Source organism: Gigantopelta aegis, chromosome 14 (genome assembly GCF_016097555.1).
Source record: "Gigantopelta aegis isolate Gae_Host chromosome 14, Gae_host_genome, whole genome shotgun sequence".
Classification (NCBI taxonomy): domain Eukaryota; kingdom Metazoa; phylum Mollusca; class Gastropoda; order Neomphalida; family Peltospiridae; genus Gigantopelta; species Gigantopelta aegis.
This window is the reverse complement of record NC_054712.1, coordinates 20,222,757-20,243,236: the sequence shown is the minus strand read 5'-3', so window position 1 is coordinate 20,243,236 and position 20,480 is coordinate 20,222,757. Positions and strand designations below refer to the sequence as shown.

The window sequence follows — 20,480 nt, the reverse complement described above, 5'->3', positions numbered from 1 at the left end:
ATATTCATGTTATAATCCAGAAAATACAAGTAAAACATAATTTATTATCATCGACGTCCCAAACTGCGTTCACCTAACAACAAAAACACGAATACGATATTTATCAAGCGTTCTGGTCCGGTCCGCGTTTTATTAACACACATCGCTCACACTTGATGTCAATACTGATAGGCATTACGTTCATACCTGCGAATAGTTTATAAAATATAATTTTTTTAATTAATTGATTCGAAATTAACACAATTTATATACTCAAAATTATTTACATTTATGAATGGATTATGAATACTATTCACTACAATAGATGCACAGAAATGTAGCATACCTTTTGCAGATCGAATATAATAATTGAATTTTTTTTCTAACAACCCCTAGAGGCCTTAAAAATCGTAAAAATTAAATTCTTTGGCCTTGTTGATCTGGCACGTGTGAGGTCACGTGACACGCACCGAATATTAATTCATCTTTCTCCATTTTAAGTCAATATCTACGAGTCATGTGGACCCGATATCGGTAATTTTAATGAATAAACAAAAACGACTTAGTAAAATTAATGGTTTTAGGGGTTTGTAAAGTTTTGTATTTAGATACTTACTTTTCTCAACTTTATTGTTTATAAAAATGTTCCTGAACTGTGAAGAAAAACCTCATAAATGAACGACATGCCGATGACAAGAAATCGGATGTTGATTGCGCGAACCGTGCACGAGAAAACAAAGTGAACGGAATTTGAAGCATAACGCAGTTAGGGACGTTGACGATACATAAAATATTTTTATTTGCATAAAACGTTTTAAAATGGCTATCAACTCAGAATACCGTAGTTCCTTTAAATCGCCATGAGGAGCGGGACATGGCCCAGTGGTAAAGCGCTCGCTTGATGCGCGATCGGTCTAGGATCGATCCCCGTCGGTGAGCCCATTGGACTTTCTCGTTCCAGCCAGTGTACCATGACTGGTATATCAAAGGCCGTGTTATGTGCTTATCTATGTGATGGTGCATATAAAAAAATTCCATATCTACTAATCGACAAATGAAGCGTGTTTCCTCTCTAAGACTATGTGTCAAAATTAGCAAATGTTTGATATTGAATAGCCGATGATTAATAATTCAATTGCTCTAGTGGTGTCGTTAAACAAAAGAAACTTTACCTTTTAATCACAACGAATCTTAAGACGTAAGCTTTGAAACTACGTTTGATGACTTAGTCTACGTTATATTTAACACACCGGCCTCGGTGGCGTAGTGGTTAAGCCATCGGTCTACAGGCTGGTAGGTACTGGGTTCGGATCCCAGTCGAGGCATGGGATTTTTAATCCAGATATCGACTCCAAACCTTGAGTGAGTGCTCCGCAAGACTCAATGGGTAGGTGTAAACCACTTGCACCGACCAGTGATCCATAACTGGTTCAACAAAGGACATGGTTTGTGCTATCCTGCCTGTGGGACGCGCAAACAAAAGATCCCTTGCTGCTAATCGGAAAGAGTAGCCCATGAACTGGCGACAGCGGGTTTCCTCTCAAAAATCTGTGTGGTCCTTAACCATATGCCTGACGCCATATAACCGTAAATAAAATGTGTTGAGTGCGTCGTTAAATAAAATATTTCTTTCTTTCTTTATATTTAACACACATTCGAGTTAATTAGGACATATACACACCACTGCAACAGCGTCTGACTCCAACATCTCCATCGGCGACATCACTGCGAAGTAGGCAACGTTCGTCAACAGGTAGATGATTGTTATCAGAGGTAGGGAAATCCATATTGCACGTGGTAAATTTCTAAAATGAAATGAAAACGAAAGTGGTAAATATCTTGAAAAAACAAACAAAAACTATGTTGTGAATGATAGTTACACACACAGAGAGAGAGAGAGAGAGAGAGAGAGAGAGAGAGAGAGAGAGAGAGAGAGAGAGAGAGAGAGAGAGAGAGAGAGAGAGAGGGGGGGGGGGAGGGGGGCAGAGGGAGATAAAACAAAAAGAAACGTAGAGTGCGTGTCATATTGAGATGAGGTTTGTGTCAAATCATATGTCTTAGAGGGTGATGAATATCAACAACATGCTTCCAGACAAATTAGATGTATTTTAAGCCACTTTTCAAAATAATTTCACAAAAAGTATGCAGTTGTCGTTGTATTTCTGACATGCTTATATCTTGCTATGTACATATTTCACCGAGACACGTGGTTAAAGGGATATACCCTAGGTTTTAAACACTAAGACATATTTTTTACTATTTGAGCCGGTTTTTTGATAAATGAAATCAGACATTATTTAGATTGTATTGCTTAAATTATCCATTTCCGTACATTCAAAGTGTTTTTGGTCATCCTGCTGTTTTTAATATCACAAAATTAATTTCATATGATTAAGGACCACACAGATATTGAGAAAGGAACCGCTGTCGCCACTTCATGGGTTACTCTTTTCGATTAGCAGCAAGGGATCTTTTATATGCACCATCCCACAGACAGGATAGTACATACCACGGCCTTTGTTACACCAGTTGTGGAGCACTGGCTGGAACGAGAAATAGCCCAACGGCCTTGATCTTGGTTTCTGGTATGCGAGTAATTTTGCTAGACCATCACCCTGGGTGGCATTCAAATTCAGACTCCGCTCTGGCACTTTTACAATCCGTGGGGACACTTTGTTCAGACCACTTTTTCGCTGGATAAAACGATTTGTGATAGCATGCGTTGTGCGTTTGCCATCGTCAATAAGTTCATTATGGTCCCAGTTATCTGCTGATGCAACAGTAAGTTGCCCTCCTTCACCCTTAGGAGCTATTTCTGGGAGCTTGTGGAAACCCGCTGGTGTCTTTTTGTGAACTGAGCTAACTTGTGTTGCTGCTGATGTAAGAAAACGACATAATTCACAGTATCCCATCGCATTCAGCGTATCAACATGTTTCCTGCTATCAAATTCATGATGTAGGTAACCTGCTAAACCTTGGCGATTTGGTGAGTCAACTGCTGCTGCTTGCATACTTATATCAGAAGCAATATTAAGGCATGGAAGATTGGGCTCCATCTCGGAAACATCAGCTGCATCATCATATACGTTTTGTTTTGTTAGTGATCCAACAAATTGTCTTGTATGAAAGTTGACCATCCACTGTTTCCGTTCTGCAGCTGATATCTCTCCAGGGGAGTGGTATTTGCCGTCAAGCTTCTTTATCTGAGAGATCCGCCTTCGCAAAATACGAACCGCTTCGCGAATGATACTGTTATCTGCGACATGGCTCAAATATTTGGTTCAAATTCTCCTCACACTATACTACATCCTTAACGATTTGAACTAGTTCACGAGATTTTCGTAGGACTTTATCATGAGAAATATATCTTGAGCAGACCTCGTCCCAGGCAGTGCGCCACAAATGGTATATCAAAGGCCGTGGTATGTGCTATCCTGTATGTGGGATGGTGCATATAAAAGATCCCTTGTTGCATTAGGAAAAATGTAGTGGTTTTCCTCTGATGACTACTTGTCAGAATTACCAAATATTTGACATCCAGTAGCCGATGATTAATTAATAAATGTGCTCCAGTGGTGTCGTTAAACAAAACAAACTTCTTCTTCTTCTTCTTCTTGAGTAGGCCAAATCAAAAATTCCTGGTTGTGGTATGAACGAAATATCTGTCCATTCAATCATTCATAAGAAGTTTTTTTAGTCGATGTGATCGAGATTCGTCTAAATTTTCCATTCCAGCATTTTGAAGTAGCTCAATGAAACGGTTTCTAAACGTTGTAAATAAGAAAACGTTTTTATCTTCAATTATTGCAGACTGGAATTCAGCAATCACCTTCACGAGAGCTGATTTGGTAATCTCTTTTATTTCATTCTGTTTCCGTTGTGTATTGATCTTCCTCTCGTCTTTGCACTTTAAAAAGCAGCCATTTGTCTGGTGATAAAGGGCTTCCACTGCCACGGTATCCCCATTAGTTACTCCGTGTAGTCTTGCCGGCATGTCATAGTCTATATACCGTTCAGCAGTACCTCTATGGACATATCTGACTTGTCTCTTTTACCACCATTCACCAACTAGATCGTTTCTTCAGATTGCATTCTCCACTACAGAGAAACAATTAATTCATTTCAACTTATTTTCGTGTTTATATCCAATTAAGGTCCAAGCACGCTGTCCTGAGCACATACCTCAGCTATCTGGGCTGTCTGTCCAGGACAGTTGGTTAGTTCTTAATTGATAGTTGTTAGTGAAAGAGAAGATGATGTAGTGGCCTTACACCTACCCACTGAGTTGATAAAACTCGCTCTGGGTGGGAGCCGGTACCGGGATGCGAACCCTGTACCTACCAGCCTTACGTCCGATGGCTTAACCATGACGCCACCGAGGCCGGTCTGAGAAAACAGTTGTGTTTCCAATCAAAGGTGGGGGTGGACACACACTATCTTCTGAAACAAACTGCAGGTCCAGAAGAACTTGTACTTGAATGTATTTCATCGCCGTCCTGCTCCATAGTTAGCCTTTTCAAATGTTGAGAGCTAGAAAACGTAGACCTACGGTTTCTGTGGTAATGGGAACGTAAAATCACCATTCAAAATATCTTGCTTTTTCGAGAGTAATGTTTTACCCAGATCATCTTGTCGTTCCGAACATGCCAAACAACAGTGACTCAATCTGTTTCAAGTCTGAAGACTCCCCTTGGTTTTCCAGTAAACGACTCTCCACAGAATATACATTTATCACAATCTAATATATCCATTCGGGGCCTTTTCGAGCTGGAAACGTCAAACTCAGCTGTCATTCTACCAAAGTGCAACTACTATATATTAAAATGAACATGAAATGTATATTTACGTTCTAATTAATTAGTATCATAGTCCTACACACAGGGTCATAACAACACACCAAACTCAGCTGTCATTCTGTCAAAGTTCAACTACTATATATTGTCATGAAAATGAAATGTATATTCACTTTCAAAAATAATATTGTCTCATGGTGTTGCGAACAGGGCCAGTTGTTTACACTGAACCACACTCACGGATTTACTCTACCTAAAACAGTCACATTTTCTTCGTTTTTACAAAGGAAATAGCACATTATTTTTCTATTTGTTTACAAATCTGGGTACATTCTTCAAATATTATTTCCATGTTCTATGACCCCAAAAACATAGGATTTGACCAAAACAAATCACATTCCTAGCTGATATAGTCACTAAGTTATAAATACGCCATCTTGAAAAATGGTGTTTAGCCACGATGATGATGATAACTAGTTTAACGTGCCCATATACCACTAGGGTTTCGAACACGCCCATCCCGAGTCCGACCTCCGATAAGATCGGTGGCATGACTCGGGATGGAGGGGGAGGGGGGGGGTGTGTTTGAAAATGGGCAGAATTTTTAAAATAGCAATTAGTAAAAAAGTTAATAGAATAAATAAAAAAAATAAAAAGGTTAAAAGCCAAAAATAAAAAGATTTGACTGCTCGGCCGAATATTTATATAATCTGGAGCATTTTAGAAGGACAGTCCAAAATTAAATAAGAGAAAGAAGAGAAGATCGGACTATTTAATAATATTTTTAAAAAAAGAAGTAATTTCAACATAAAATTTTGAACGCAGATCTAAAAGTTTAAAGTCCGATCAATATGTCCACGCGAGTGGCCTCGTTATGGCCGTTTGGGTGCACAGCTTAAAGGGACGAGATGGGTTGCATCCCGTCAAGAAAATCCTAGATTGACAGTCGATAGATGTTGAAGGTGTAGTGCTGTGCTGAAATACAGATATTGAGAAGCCGGATCCGTCTGAACGAGAGAGAGTATCAGACTAGGGTATAGTCCAGTCGTCATGGTTTGGTATAGTAGTGCGGACGGGCCCGACTCCGGAGGATACGAGATGGAATCACTATAAAGCAAGGTAAAGTCTAGAAAAAGAGTAGTATGGGCCGACCCCGCTTCCTATTTCTTCTTAGAGTGGGGCGGTCAATCTTCCAGTGCTGCTCGGACAGGCTCGGACATGTAGAGACTAAACGCGAACAACCGTGGCGTTCTGCAGAATGGCCGCCATACGAGTCACGAAAAAAACCCAAGTCGACAGTCAGATGGAGAAATTACGTGGAGGCAAGGAATCTCGCTAAAAAAGAATCCAACCTGGTCGTGCAGGCTGTCGAAACGAGAAGCGTTCCAGCGTTCAGTCAGTTCCAATGGCCGCATACATCCCAGTACAAAACTTCATTTCGCTGACAAAAACAACGAAACGAAGGACCCCCAAGTCGAGCACACGAAAGCACGTGCAGTGTGCACACGCGAAACAAACACGTCTTACCGCGTGGAGCTCCAGACTGGGAATGTTTAGCCATGAGGACAAATGTTACCCTTCCGTGACCACCTACTCAAAAACTAAGCCCCTTTTAGGGTTCCGTTTGCTGGATTATCTGTGTGTTGTTCTTTAGTGTTGCTATTTAGTAGTTAGGTACTAAAAAGTTGTGACCATGATACAAACAAATTCGGGGGGGGGGGGGGGGGGGGAAGGGAGAGAGAGTTTGCGGAATTTTGTTTTTGGGTTGGTTTTATTTTTCCATCTATAATCTTACCTATATGGGTCTTTCAATTCTTCTGTCACCATATTCAGATACGTCCTGTTAAAAATAATATTGATAATAATTTTTTATAATAAAGGTTTTTAAAATTTACAAATTGCTCCTACCTTAATGGAATTTTCCCATTAGCTCTATTAATTGAGTACTATATATTCTCGTTTGTAAGGTCTGTGGTTAAAGTCCCGTCAGTAGATGTTGATTTATCTCCTCCTGTATCCATTTTAAGGTTCAAGCATCCATTATTAAAGAGAACAGTTCTTTGTCAATACGGAGATATAATTCAAATTCAAATTTTCATGTCACGTATAAACCTGCAGGGAATCCTTAATGGATTAAAACAAACTGCGTGACTGCTGAATTAACTTCTATGTTATCTTTTTAAAATACAAATATTGATTAAAATGGCAAAGAATATTTATAAAACTAATAACCCAAAACAATAGGATCCTTTCGGACCTAAGTGATCCATAACTGGTTCAACAAAGACCATGGTTTGTGCTATCCTGCCTGTGGGAAGCGCAAATAAAAGATCCCTTGCTGCCTGTCGTAAAAGAGTAGCCTATGTGGCGACAGCGGGTTTCCTCTAAAAAAAAAAAAAGTGTCAGAATGACCATATGTTTGACGTCCAATAGCCGATGATAAGATAAAAAAACACATCAATGTGTTCCAGTGGCGTCGTTAAATAAACAAACTTTACTTTACTTTTTAACCTGAACTATTCGGTCAGCAAATCCTCAGCGGTGGATGCACGTGTAAAACGTGTAATCTCTGATTTCCGATTTACTTTCCGACAATCTTCGCTATGTTCCGCCAGGATATATCAATATCAATAGTATCACGTTTTTTAAGCTTAAATTACATGTTAATTTGGTGATGCAGATGTTTGTCCTCGTGGGCTAACGCATTTGTTTACAGTGTACACGTTCTGTCAGTAGTGGGTTCGAATCCCTGACCTGAACGCATATAAAAAGTTAAAATTACATTGTTTCACAGGTGTTGATTCTTGAAAAATAAACTACACTTAGAACAATAGTGTGACGTCACATGTATGGATTAAATTAAGAGTTTTTACATAGTCTGTAAAATATTATTTTGTGAGACGTAATATGATTACAATGTCAATGAAAGAACTCCTTAACTGCAAACGTGTCAGTACTCTTTAAAAAAACCTGTGTGAAATTATTAACATTATAAATAGCAACGTTTCCTCCTGAAAAAATATTTCATTTTACTTAAGTTTCTGTTATTAATGTTTAAAAATGTGTATCTATTTATGTTCATATATGTAGAATACGAAACGAGCTTACCTATCATACCATTTTTATGAAATGAGGGAACAGGTTCGCTCGTCAGATACCAACACTGGTCACGAATTTCATAAAGACGGTATGACAGGCAAGCTAGTTTAGTATTTCATTTATTGCAAAGAAGGAAGGAAGGAACTGTTTTATTTACGGTTATATGGCGTCAGACATATGGTTAAGGACCAACACAGATATTGAAGGAAGTAACCCGCTGTCGCCACGTCATGGGCTACTCTTTTCGATTGGCAGCAAGGGATCTTTTATATGCACCATCCCATAGATAGGATAGCAATACAACGGCCTTTGATGTACCAGTCGTGAAGCACTGGCTGGAGCGAGAAATAGCCCATTGGGCCCACCGATGGGGATCGATCCCAAACCGACCGCGCATCAAGCGAGCGCTTTACCACTGGATTACGTCTCGCCCCTTATTGCAAAGAAGCTGCAAAGTAAATGTAAGCAGATGTAGAGACCTACTACACGTTATTTTTCTACGAATTGGGTCAGCAAGTGATCTACGTCACGCTCACGCCACGCCAATATTACACTAGTTAGATATTGGGATATTGTTATGACATGAGCAATATCTTACACGTGTGTGTAATAAATATTTTATTAGTTTTTTTGTATACAATCCTCTCATACTACTCGTTGGTGGTCTTGAGCGAAATAAAGATCTGTTCTGTTCTGTTCTGTATCTAGTAGGTATTTACCGAGAGGCATGAACAAATTACACGTTGATACCTGTTTACGGTTTCTGTCTTCCGGTGTGCTCAAGTGGTGTCGTCAAACAAAGCAAACGTTATTTTTTAAACCCCATAATACATTAACTATTGACGTAAAGACAATGTCACTTGCTGTCAGTGTTTTACAATACCCTCTGTATAGAGATAACATTAATTTCAGTTTTAAATATGCACGAACGGGTCACAACTACTATTTGCGAAGTGTAATCCGCATGGTCAAAAGTGGGTGATGCTTAAAGGGACATTCCTGAGTTTGCTGCATTGTAAGATGTTTCCGACTAATAAAATATGTCTACGATTAAACTTACATATTAAATATATTTTCTTGTTTAGAATATCATTGTCTGTATATTTAATGTGTTTCTGGTCGTCTTAATATTTGTAAGAAGCCCAAACTGGATTTTGTCTTCAAATAATTTCGTACGTACGAAAAAATCTATTTTAGGAAATAAAATGAAATTTAACCTAGTACAAATATTAGAACGATCAGAAACACGTTTAATATAAAGCCACTAATATATTGTGCAGAAAAATATATTTGATATGTAATTACAATCGTTAAAAAGTCTCTGTTAGTCAATAACATCTTTAAAATTGCAGCAAACTCAGGAATGTCCCTTTAATTTATTTAAATGTAATCCAATTATTTGGATGCAACTTTTGTCGACATTCAATACAAGGTATAATCTTTACATTCCACAAGAGAAACGAACACAGGCTTGGTCACTGCACAACTTTGTGACTGTATCTTTAATGACCTCACCACATCCTACGTCAATTAAATCAATTAATATTTAACGACGCCCCAGCACACAAAAAAACACACCCAAAAACAAAACAAAAACAAACAAACAATTGGGTGTCAATCGAAGGTGTATGGTGATCAACATCGATGTAAAATTCTAAAATCATTAATAAAAACAGTGTAGACATTTGTGAAATAGTTACATTTATGAAAGACACAATGATGCATATTAGCATTAAATAAAATAAAAAATAATATAATAATAATAACAATAATAATAATAATAATAATAATAATAATAATAATAATATTAATATAATAATAATAATAATAATAATAATAAACGCTATGGTCAGTCCTTGAAAACAGTGTTTGGAGCTGTGGTAAAGAAACCAATATAGAACCGAATTATTAAAACAAAACGAAACGAAAAGTATATTTGGAAACATCACATATGCTTATAGAGCTCCATCTGCTGTATTCGCCACTCTCAAGAAAACCTATGAGACTGTTGCCATCCCTGCACCAAGATGAGGACCAGCCTATGCAGGGGCACCATGTCATACATGGCTACATGTATTACCGGTTAACGGAAACAGATCTTTTTATTTATAGGCACAGGCTGTATTAACAGTTTAAAAACAAAACAAAACAAAAAAAACAACAACAAACAAACAAACAACATCTTTCACACGTTACACCAGTAGTCCAGTCTGTAAAATGTAATGAGCTGTGTTTTCCAGTTCTCCTCTGTTACCACAGAGTTTGGTTTGTATGGTTGTTTAAATAGGCCACTCAGATTGTATGAAACCATGATAGATTGGGCACTGCTGTAGCATGTGCTCCATTGTTTTGTCTTCGAGTCCACAGAGGCAAGTTGGTGACGGTGCTAGCTTGAACATTTTGAACATGTGATCATTTAATCTTTAAAATAATACTCAACATGAAAAACATGAATTAAAATAAGGTAAAGATGGAAATAACAATAAAGGTGTAGAGGTATATTTATTTTTGTTGTATTATAACACTTACAATTTGTATTTAACGCATTATTATTTAGATTGCACACCACCGTTAATTATTCCATGCAAATCAATACTATTTATATATCAGAATATATTCTGTGAAAATAAACATCAATATCGAGAGGGTTGACAACTAACTAGCAAAACATCAACATAGGTTGACCACAAAGCCAACCTCATGCCAAAGCACCGCTTCATTCTGCTGTTACACAAGAAAGAAAGAAAGAAAGAAAGAAAGAAATGTTTTATTTAACGACGCACTCAACACATTTTATTTACGGTTATATGGCGTCAGGCATATGGTTAAGGACCACACAGATTTTGAGAGGAAACCCGCTGTCGCCACTACATGGGCTACTATTTCCGATTAGCATCAAGGGATCTTTTATTTGCGCTTCCTATAGGCAGGATAGCACAAATCATGGCCTTTGTTGAACCAGTTATGGATCACTGGTCGGTGCAAGTGGTTTACACCTACCCATTGAGCCTTGCGGAGCACTCACTCAGGGTTTGGAGTCGGTATCTGGATTAAAAATCCCATGCCTCGACTGGGATCCGAACCCAGTACCTGCCAGCCTGTTAAACGATGGCCTAACCACGACGCCACCGAGGCCGGTCACTGTTACACAAGTGACAACATATCACTTGCACAGCTGTTATCAGATAGTATCAAAATAACAAGTAACTTGCAACCAATGGATTATTTAAATACTACACGGATCATCATACTTGTAATCGTCAAGAAAATAGTTTAAAACGAGCTATTTGATTTTTCTTAATGAGCCACCATTTCCTAAACCGGACTATATAATGTTTCTTAATAATGCACTATTTCCTGAACCGGACTATATTATTTTTCTTAATGAGCCACTATTTCCTAAACCGGACTATATATGTTTCTTAATAAGTCACTATTTCCTAAACCGGACTATATTATTTTTCTTAATGAGCCACTATTTCCTGAACCGGACTATATTATTTTTCTTAATAAGTCACTATTTCCTAAACCGGACTATATTATTTTTCTTAATGAGCCACTATTTCCTGAACCGGACTATATTATTTTTCTTAATAAGCCACTATTTTCTAAACCGGATTATATTATTTTTCTTAATAAGTCACTATTTCCTAAACCGGACTATATTATTTTTCTTAATAAGTCACTATTTCCTAAACCGGACTATATTATTTTTCTCAATGAGCCACTATTTCCTAAACCGGACTATATATGTTTCTTAATAATGGACTATTTCCTAAACCGGACTATATTATTTTTCTTAATAATGCACTACTTCCTTAACCGGACTATATTATTTTTCTTAATGAGCCACTATTTCCTAAACCGGACTATATATGTTTCTTAATAAGCCACTATTTCCTAAACCGGACTATATTATTTTTCTTAATGAATGAATGAATGTTTAACGACACCCCAGCACAAAAAATGCTTCGGCTATTGGGTGTCAAACTATGGTAATACAAACAAATGATGATCAACATCAATATAAAAAAGATTTAAATAAAAACACAGTGTAAAGAACTGTACAAAAATACAAATATCACAGATAGATACTGACTTTTACTAAAAATTTCAATTTTGTGCTGTATTGGCCATTCTCAAAGAGAATGTTACACCCCTGAACCACGGTGATTGATTGATTTCAACTTATTTTCGTGCTTATATCCAATTAAGGTTCAAGCACGCTGTCCTGGGCACACACCTCAGCTATCTGGGCTGCCTGTCCAGGACAGTGGGTTAGTTGTTAGTTTGTTAGTGGTTAGTGAGAGAGAAGAGGGTGTAGTGGCCTTACACCTACCCATTGAGCCCTTAAGAACTCACTCTGGGTTGGAGCCGGTACCGGGCTGCGAACCCTGTACCTACCAGCCTGTAGTCCGATGGCTTAACCACTACGCCACCGAGGCCGGTAACCACGGTGAGGTTACAGCACGCGCAGGGGTTTTCTTAATGAGCCACTATTTCCTAAACCGGACTATATTATGTTTCTTAATGAGCCACTATTTCCTAAACCGGACTATATTATGTTTCTTAATGAGCCACTATTTCCTAAACCGGACTATATTATGTTTCATAGTGAGGCACTATTTCCTAAACCGGACTACATTACATTGCTACAGCAAGCAACGACATGACAAATGGTGGTTTGGTGCCTTAAAGGAACATTCCTGAGTTTGCTGCAATTTTTAAGATGTTATAGACTAACAGAGTCTTTTTAACGATTGTAATTATATATCAAATATATTTTTCTGCAATTTAACCTAGTACAAATATTAGAACGATCAGAAACACTTTTAATATACAACCACTAATATTGTATTAGTGGTTGTATATTAAAAGTGTTTCTGATCGTTCTAATATTTGTACTAGGTTAAATTTCATTATATTTCCTAAAATATTATTTTTTCGTACGTACGAAATTATTTGAAGATAAAATCCAGTTTGGGCTTCTTACAAATATTAAGACGACCAGAAACACATTGAATATACAGACACTGATATTCTAAACAAGAAAATGTATTTAATATGTAAGTTTAATCGTAGAATTATTTTATTAGTCGGAAACATCTTACAATGCAGCAAACTCGGGAATGTCCCTTTAAGAGACACCATAGCATCAAAATAAAATAAGGAAGGAAGCAAATATTGTATTTAGCGATGCACTCAATACATTTTATTTACGGTTATATGGCGTCGGACATATGGTTAAGGACCACACAGATATTGAGAGAGGAATCCCGCTGTCGCCACTTTATGGGCTACTCTTTTCGATTAGCAGCAAGGGTTCTTTTATATGCACCATCCTACAGACAGGGTATTACATACCACGGCCTTTGATATACCAGTCGTGGTGCACTGGCTGGAACGAAAAATAGCCCAATGGGCCCACCGACGGGGATCGATCCCAGACCGACCGCGCATTGAGCGAGCGCTTTGCCACTGGGCTACGTCTCGCCCCATAAAATAAGGAATATCAATGGATAAGTGGGAAGCGCAAATAAAAGATCCCTTGCTGCCTGTCGTAACAAGAGTAGCCTATGTGGCGACAGCGGGTTTCCTCTAAAAACAGTGTCAGAATGACCATATGTTTGACGTCCAATAGCCGATGATAAGATAAAAAATCAATGTGCTCTAGCGGCGTCGTTAAATAAAACAAACTTTTTTTTAAATCAATGGATAAAAACAGGTGTTAAGTATAATATATATATACAGAACTTCGCGTAGCGGTCGAGTGGTATGTTCTTTCGCAAAATAAACGAGTGCAATAAATAGGAAGCAAAAACAACGTATGTGAAGTTCTGTATTTATTACATACCTTCTTTCATGTTTTACAAAAACGGTTTTTAATTTAACGTCATAACAACACTTTGTTAAATCTATGATCAAAACTCCTTTCATGGATTCATTTAACGTTAAGTATCACACTCTGCGACAGCCTTGTGTAATGTTTCAAATACAATATGACGTCATTTGTAAATCATATATGACGTAAGTAAATAAAAGACACTAACTTCTGTAAAAAGAAAAAGGGAATTCCCCATTTAAAAGTTCCGGTCCAGATTGCACATAATTATGTGCGATACAGAATAAATTTATTACACGGTTTCAAAAGGCCTTTATCACTATAGTAAGATTGAATAGGTATGTAATAAAAAAACTTACCATCCAGAGTAGGAAAACAATCCAGAATAGAAAGCTAACGCAAAACGGCTAGGGTCAGACGTAGAGCTTTCAAAGGGCTTTTCAAAACTCTCAACATATCCTGAATGACAAAAAACAACAATCTTTATGAGAGTAGTTGTTAAAGTTATTTCAGTGATGATTGAGCAAAACGCAAAAACAAATAAAAGTGTGCTAATCAGTTTGATCTAAGTTAATCTAAATACAATTACCATAAATTTTCATAACTATATTTATTTAACTAATTGTTAAATGTTTTTCTCGTTTAATTAAGAAAACTAAAACAAAATAATTACATGTTTAATACAAAAAGACTTAAATACCGTAGGAACGTAAAATGCATTGTTATTAGCAGAAGCAGTATATCATCGTCATTATCATCATCAACAGCAGCAACAGCAGCATCATCATCAGCATCATTATCATCAATATCAACAGCAGCAACAACAACTTATTCATAATTACCATCGCCACATTCACTACCATCATCGTTAACATCATCATCATCATCATTACCATCATCACTGTCATCATTATTATTATCACTACCGTCATTATTATTATTATCACTACCGTCATCATCATCACCACAATCATCATCATCACCATCATTATTATTATCACTACCACCACCATCATCATCATCACCACCACTGTCATCATCATTATTATTATCACTACTGTCATTATTATTATCACTACCTGTCATTATTATTATTATAACTACCGTCATCATCATCACCACAATCATCATCACCATCATTATTATTATCACTACTATTATCATCATCATCATCATCACCACCACCACTGTCATCATTATTATTATTATTATCACTACCGTCATTATTATTATCACTACCGTCATTATTATTATTATCACTACCGTCATCATCATCACCACAATCATCATCATCATCATCATCATTATTATCACTACTATTATCATCATCATCATCATCATCATCATCACCACTGTCATCATCATTATTATTATCACTACCGTTATCATCATCACCGCAATCATCATTCACCATCATCTTTATCATTATCATCATCATCATCATCATCATCATCAATAATTCCTTCATCGTCATCAACTCCTTCATCGTTATCATCATCATGAAACCATGCCAATCAAGAACATTTACGCAGGGATATCCCAGACATGCACAACAAACTTACCCATGCAGATCTTGGCGATCCCTGTGATGATGATGACGAGCAGCGCAACGATCTTGGTGACAGTGAAGATATCCTGCACTCGAGTCGCCCATTTCACGTTCACGCAGTTCACCAGAGTTAGCAGCGCTTAAACAGAGAATAATAATAATAATAAGAAGAAGAAGAAGAAGAAGAAGAAGAAGAAGAAGAAGAAGAAGAAGAAGAAGAAGGAGAAGGAGAAGGAGAAGGAGAAGAAGAAAAAGAAGAAACAACAACAACAACAACGACGATGATGACGACGACGAAGAAGAAGAAGACGACGAAAATCACCACTGGAAGACATTTATTTATTAATCATCGGATATTGGATGTCAAACATTTTCAATTTTTCCTTTCCTTTCTTTCCTTTGAATTCCAGTTAATGTTTTCCCGATCTGGCAACTTCTCCTATATTTCAACTTCTTTAGTTGTGGGCGTAGCCTGACCACTTCGGAAAGTGTTCAGTGGTTACGTCTGGCATTGTTAAGAGTTTTTTACTCGTTGTCTTAGAGGACACACGCTAAATGTTTCCATTGGCAACACTTCCCGCAAACAGGACAACACATACCACGGATTTTTATATGCATGTCGTGATGTACTGGTTGGAATTGGAAAAAAACAATCAGATAATGAATCCACTAAGGTGGTACCATCCTACGACGAAAGCACCAGTCGTGGTGCAATAGTTGGGACGGGGAAAAACACAATCAGAGAATGGGTCCACAGAGGTGGTTCGTTCCTACGACGCTTTCACCTCAGGCGAGCGCTCTACCGACTGAGCTAGATCCCGGCCTTAAACAGAGAATAAGGGAATTTAAAGAACTATTCTGAATCTGTAGAATTTTAGCAGTATACCAAATAGTATCTGAGCGAGTCAAAGTTGGCGGTTCACCGAACTTTCCATTGCACAGTTAACGCTACCTGTCCTGCCATTGGTGATAAATGTGACATCTTTGTTTGGGGTCATATCTGTTCCCTCAGGGTTAGGGGTCCTCAGCTTTATGTTCCCTACGGGTTAGGGTTAGCTGATGGAAAATAGAGCTGAGGGAACATAGACATGAAGTATGATGATGACGAAAGCATTTTTAAAATATCTATATCTAGGTGTGGTATAACATATTCATTAAAATTATACTGATGAAATGTATGATATTTTCCATCCGACACTAAAATACAACTTCCATCCGACATTAAAATTAAAGGGTTTATAGAAGACAAAGGGTTAATCAGGGCAGTAATGGGTTAACCAGGGAAGTAATTAGTTAATCCAGATTTCAACATGTTTCTTGGTTATGAAAATTCATTGGGTAATCAAAGTTCCCTAATATACTTTTGACAGAATGTTGCATTGAGTTTGTTAACTTGACATCCTTGTTTTCTATAAATGTCCGACACCAAAACTATTTAAATTTCAAAATGGGTTAATTAAGGAATTTGTTATGCATGGTATTAATGCAGCCCCTCCATGCAGCGTCATACAAAACTATATTACTTTACTTCCTAATGTGAATGACTTAAAAGAAATACAAGGGCAAATTTTCAAATTCTGTCCGACACCAAAACTAGTGTTTTGAAATATGCCTTTCAAAAATAATTAGTATGATACGCCCTTTTCTACGGCGCAATGCATCTTTCTTAATATTTACAACATATTGAGTCGCAATATTTCGTAACACTGACATGGTTAACTGAACATTCTAAATTAGCTGATCTGTAATAAAGAATGTCTTGTGATTTTGAATCAGTATATTATAATCACAATTTAGTACTTGAAAATATACAGTATGCATCCATATATGGATAATATGTAACAAATTTATTCAAAATGTTATATTTGTGGTACCAAAAAAAGGACGGACGATGTATACACTCTCACAGTATATATATAATACACGATGTATATTGAGGATATTTCATGTTTTTCGTCAAATATGATTTATATCTCGCCGAGTGAAGTTTGCAATTATATCTCACGAATCGTGCTTGCGCGACGAGTGTGATATGATTGCAAACTTCACGAGATGAGATATAAATCATATTTGAGGAAAAAACATGAAATTTTCTATTTATTATAATTTTATAACTTTTGGCTATTTACCTTTTAAAATGCCAGAAGCAAAATAGTTCCGGCTTTCTTACAGTGAAGATAACGCTTTCTACAGTGACGATAGCACATTTTAGAGTGAAATAGTGAAAATTTCACTTTAAAATGTGTTATCGTCACTGGGTGACTGGATAACACTTTTATTTCACTGATATTTTAAGATATTTCACTAAATGTTATACAATAAAACACGTTATTAATCACCTGCACTGAATTACACTGCTACATCCAGATACTAGTACGCTACTCTTTTTGGGTATCCAGGAAATCTTTCCCACTGATACATACCTAGTTTTTGATATACCAATCGTGGAGCACTGGGAAGAAAAAAAAAAAAAGGTCTATGAGGAGGAGGGGGTAGCTTACACTGTTCGCGTAGGACCCTCTACACATGAAATTAATGTAAATTCTGTGTTTAAATTATTTAAATTTGTAAATAGTTAATATGTTTTAACGTTTTGAACATTTATTACATAATTTATTTATTTGTTGTTTTTTTACTAAATGAGCACCTATATTTTTAGTATTACAAATGGGCCTAGTTTTATTACAGAATTGGCATCTGCTTTTTTTATAGAATGTTTATTGCAAAATGGGTACATATTGCAAAATAGGTCGTTGAAAGAAGCAGTAAAATTAACGTTGAAACAAGCCGCAAAATTAACGTTGAAATAAGCAGTAAAATTAACGTTGAAACAAGCAGCAAAAATTAACGTTGAAACAAGCACTAAAATTAACGTTGAAACAAGCAGCAAAATTAACGCTGAAACAAGCACCAAAATTAACGCTGAAACAAGCAACAAAATTAACGTTGAAACAAGCAGCAAAATTAACGTTGAAACCAGCAGCAAAATTAACGCTGAAACCAGCAGCAAAAATTAACGTTGAAACAAGCAGTAAAATTAACGTTGAAACAAGCAGCAAAATTAACGTTGAAACATGCAGCAAAAATTAACGCTGAAACAAGTAGCAAAATTAACGCTGAAACAAGCAGCAAAATTAACGTTGAAACAAGCAGCAAAATTAACTGTGTTCTCATTTGTTATTGTTGTTGTTATTATTATTCATCGCTACTTTTGAAATACTCGTTTATTTTCCACCGAGAATCGACCACTGTCCTGTAACCTTTCCCATGATGTAAATTTAAATAGTTATTCCTCTGATCTTTATTTCTCACGGACTTTAATCCAAATTGCTACCGACTTCCTCAAATTAGAAAAGCTAATCGGTAGGAAATTGGGTAAATGCGAAAATAGTTTTGGAAATGCCAACTAACAGTAATATGATTTATGAAACACAGACAGACAGCTCGACGGACGGACATATATTTTAGCCTGACCTAATAAACATGTAACATATAGCTAACAAACAATATAAGTATATGTCAAACTTTACAAGAGTAATTTTAAATTAATATACAATAGACGAATGGATAGATGGATTGTAGGTTGGACGGGCGGAGGAAATAACGGACGAATGTACGAACAAAAATAAATAAATGACTGAATTAGTGAGTGAGTGGATGAATGAATGAATGATGAATGAGTGAGAGTGAATGAATGAGAGGAGGAATTAACCGACGGACGAACGAACGACTGAACGAATTAAATGGATGAATGAAAGTATGAATGCATGAATGAAGGAATGAATGCATGAATGAAAGAACGAGTGAGTCATATCGGCGAGGAAATTCTATCTCAATTTCATAATGATAAAAAAAAACTTATTTAAAACAAAAAGTAAACCTAAAGAGACACCAAATTAGGTTGTGATTTTCTTTAAAAAAGTCGTCCATTTTGTATATATCACCTTCCTTTCTTTCGAACATCATTCTCTCAGCTCTTCCTGCAATGGGACGAGTGGAGGTGGGGTTTGTCTGTGAGAGAGGAATACGAAAAAGTGTCCGTTTTAGTATAAAAATCCCCCCTTTTCTAGCATGGAAAGAACCTATATTACCGACCCCCCCCCCCCCCCTTCACGCACACGCACACACATACACACACACGCACACACACACACACACACACACACACACACACACACACACACACACACAAAACAAACACCAGTATGTTAGGGTAGGCATGACCCTGACTAGTTAGAAATCCCATCTAGAAAATGTTTATTTGTAGTAGTATTTTATTTTATTTTATTTTATTTTATTTTGTTTTATTTTATTTTATTTTATTTTATTTTATTTTATTTTAATATTATTATTGTTTTTAACAAAGGGCCGCTTTAATGTCCATCTCGGACTAGGCCCAGTACCGTTTATTTTAAACCATTATGTAACTTTGTTTATTTTGTTTAACAACACCACTAGAGAACATTGATTTATTAATCATCGGCTATTGTATGTCAAACACTTGGTAATTTTTTACATATCGTCTTAGAGAGGAAACCCGCTACATTTTTTTCGATTTATATACACCATCCCACAGACAGGATAGCACATACCACGGCCTTTCGTATACAAGTCTTGGTGCACTGGCTAGAGCGAGAAATAGCCCAATGGGCCCACCGACGGGTATCGATCCTAAACAGACAGCGCAATAGGCGAGCGCTTAAAATACCACTGGGCTTCGTCCCGTCCTGTGAGGTAAACTAAACCATTGCCCGATAGCCTAAGAGACCAACCAGATGTTAGTGTTCGTGCCCGGGTCTTGTTAGACATTTATAAACCCATTTCTTCATACATCGACCATCGAGTGTCATGGATCTACAACAGTCTGATTACGACAATGTTTACCGTTGTCTTTTCGCTGAAAACATGTTGTAAGGGAGAGAACTGTTACAAATGTACGCATGATTTGTCTTGCGGTGACCGGCCTCGGTGGTGTCGTGGTTAAGCCATCGGACATAAGGCTGGTAGGTACCGGGTTCGCAGCTCGGTACCGGCTCCCACCCAGAGCGAGTTATTAATGACTAAAAAATCAGCCTGCCACCCCCCCCCCCTCCACTCCCCACCCTTTCTCCCAAAACGGGAATGAATGAATGAATGAATGAATGAATGAATGAATGAATGCATAAATGCATGAATGAATGTTTAACGACACCCCAGCACGAAAAATACATTGGCTATT

At 37.1% G+C, this 20,480-nt stretch overlaps 1 protein-coding gene across 1 annotated transcript in view; it reads right to left on the bottom strand.

The window, feature by feature from the left end:
- Nucleotides 1–20,480, bottom strand: part of LOC121389127 (Y+L amino acid transporter 2-like) — a 49,672-nt gene that overhangs the window by 13,396 nt on the left and 15,796 nt on the right. The window contains exons 2-5 of the mRNA XM_041520739.1: nucleotides 15,276–15,401; nucleotides 14,073–14,172; nucleotides 6,568–6,612; nucleotides 1,661–1,784 (exon numbers count right to left, since the gene is read on the bottom strand). Of these exons, the coding sequence (XP_041376673.1) occupies nucleotides 1,661–1,784; nucleotides 6,568–6,612; nucleotides 14,073–14,172; nucleotides 15,276–15,401 (395 nt within the window). The remainder of the gene's footprint in view (nucleotides 1–1,660; nucleotides 1,785–6,567; nucleotides 6,613–14,072; nucleotides 14,173–15,275; nucleotides 15,402–20,480) is intronic.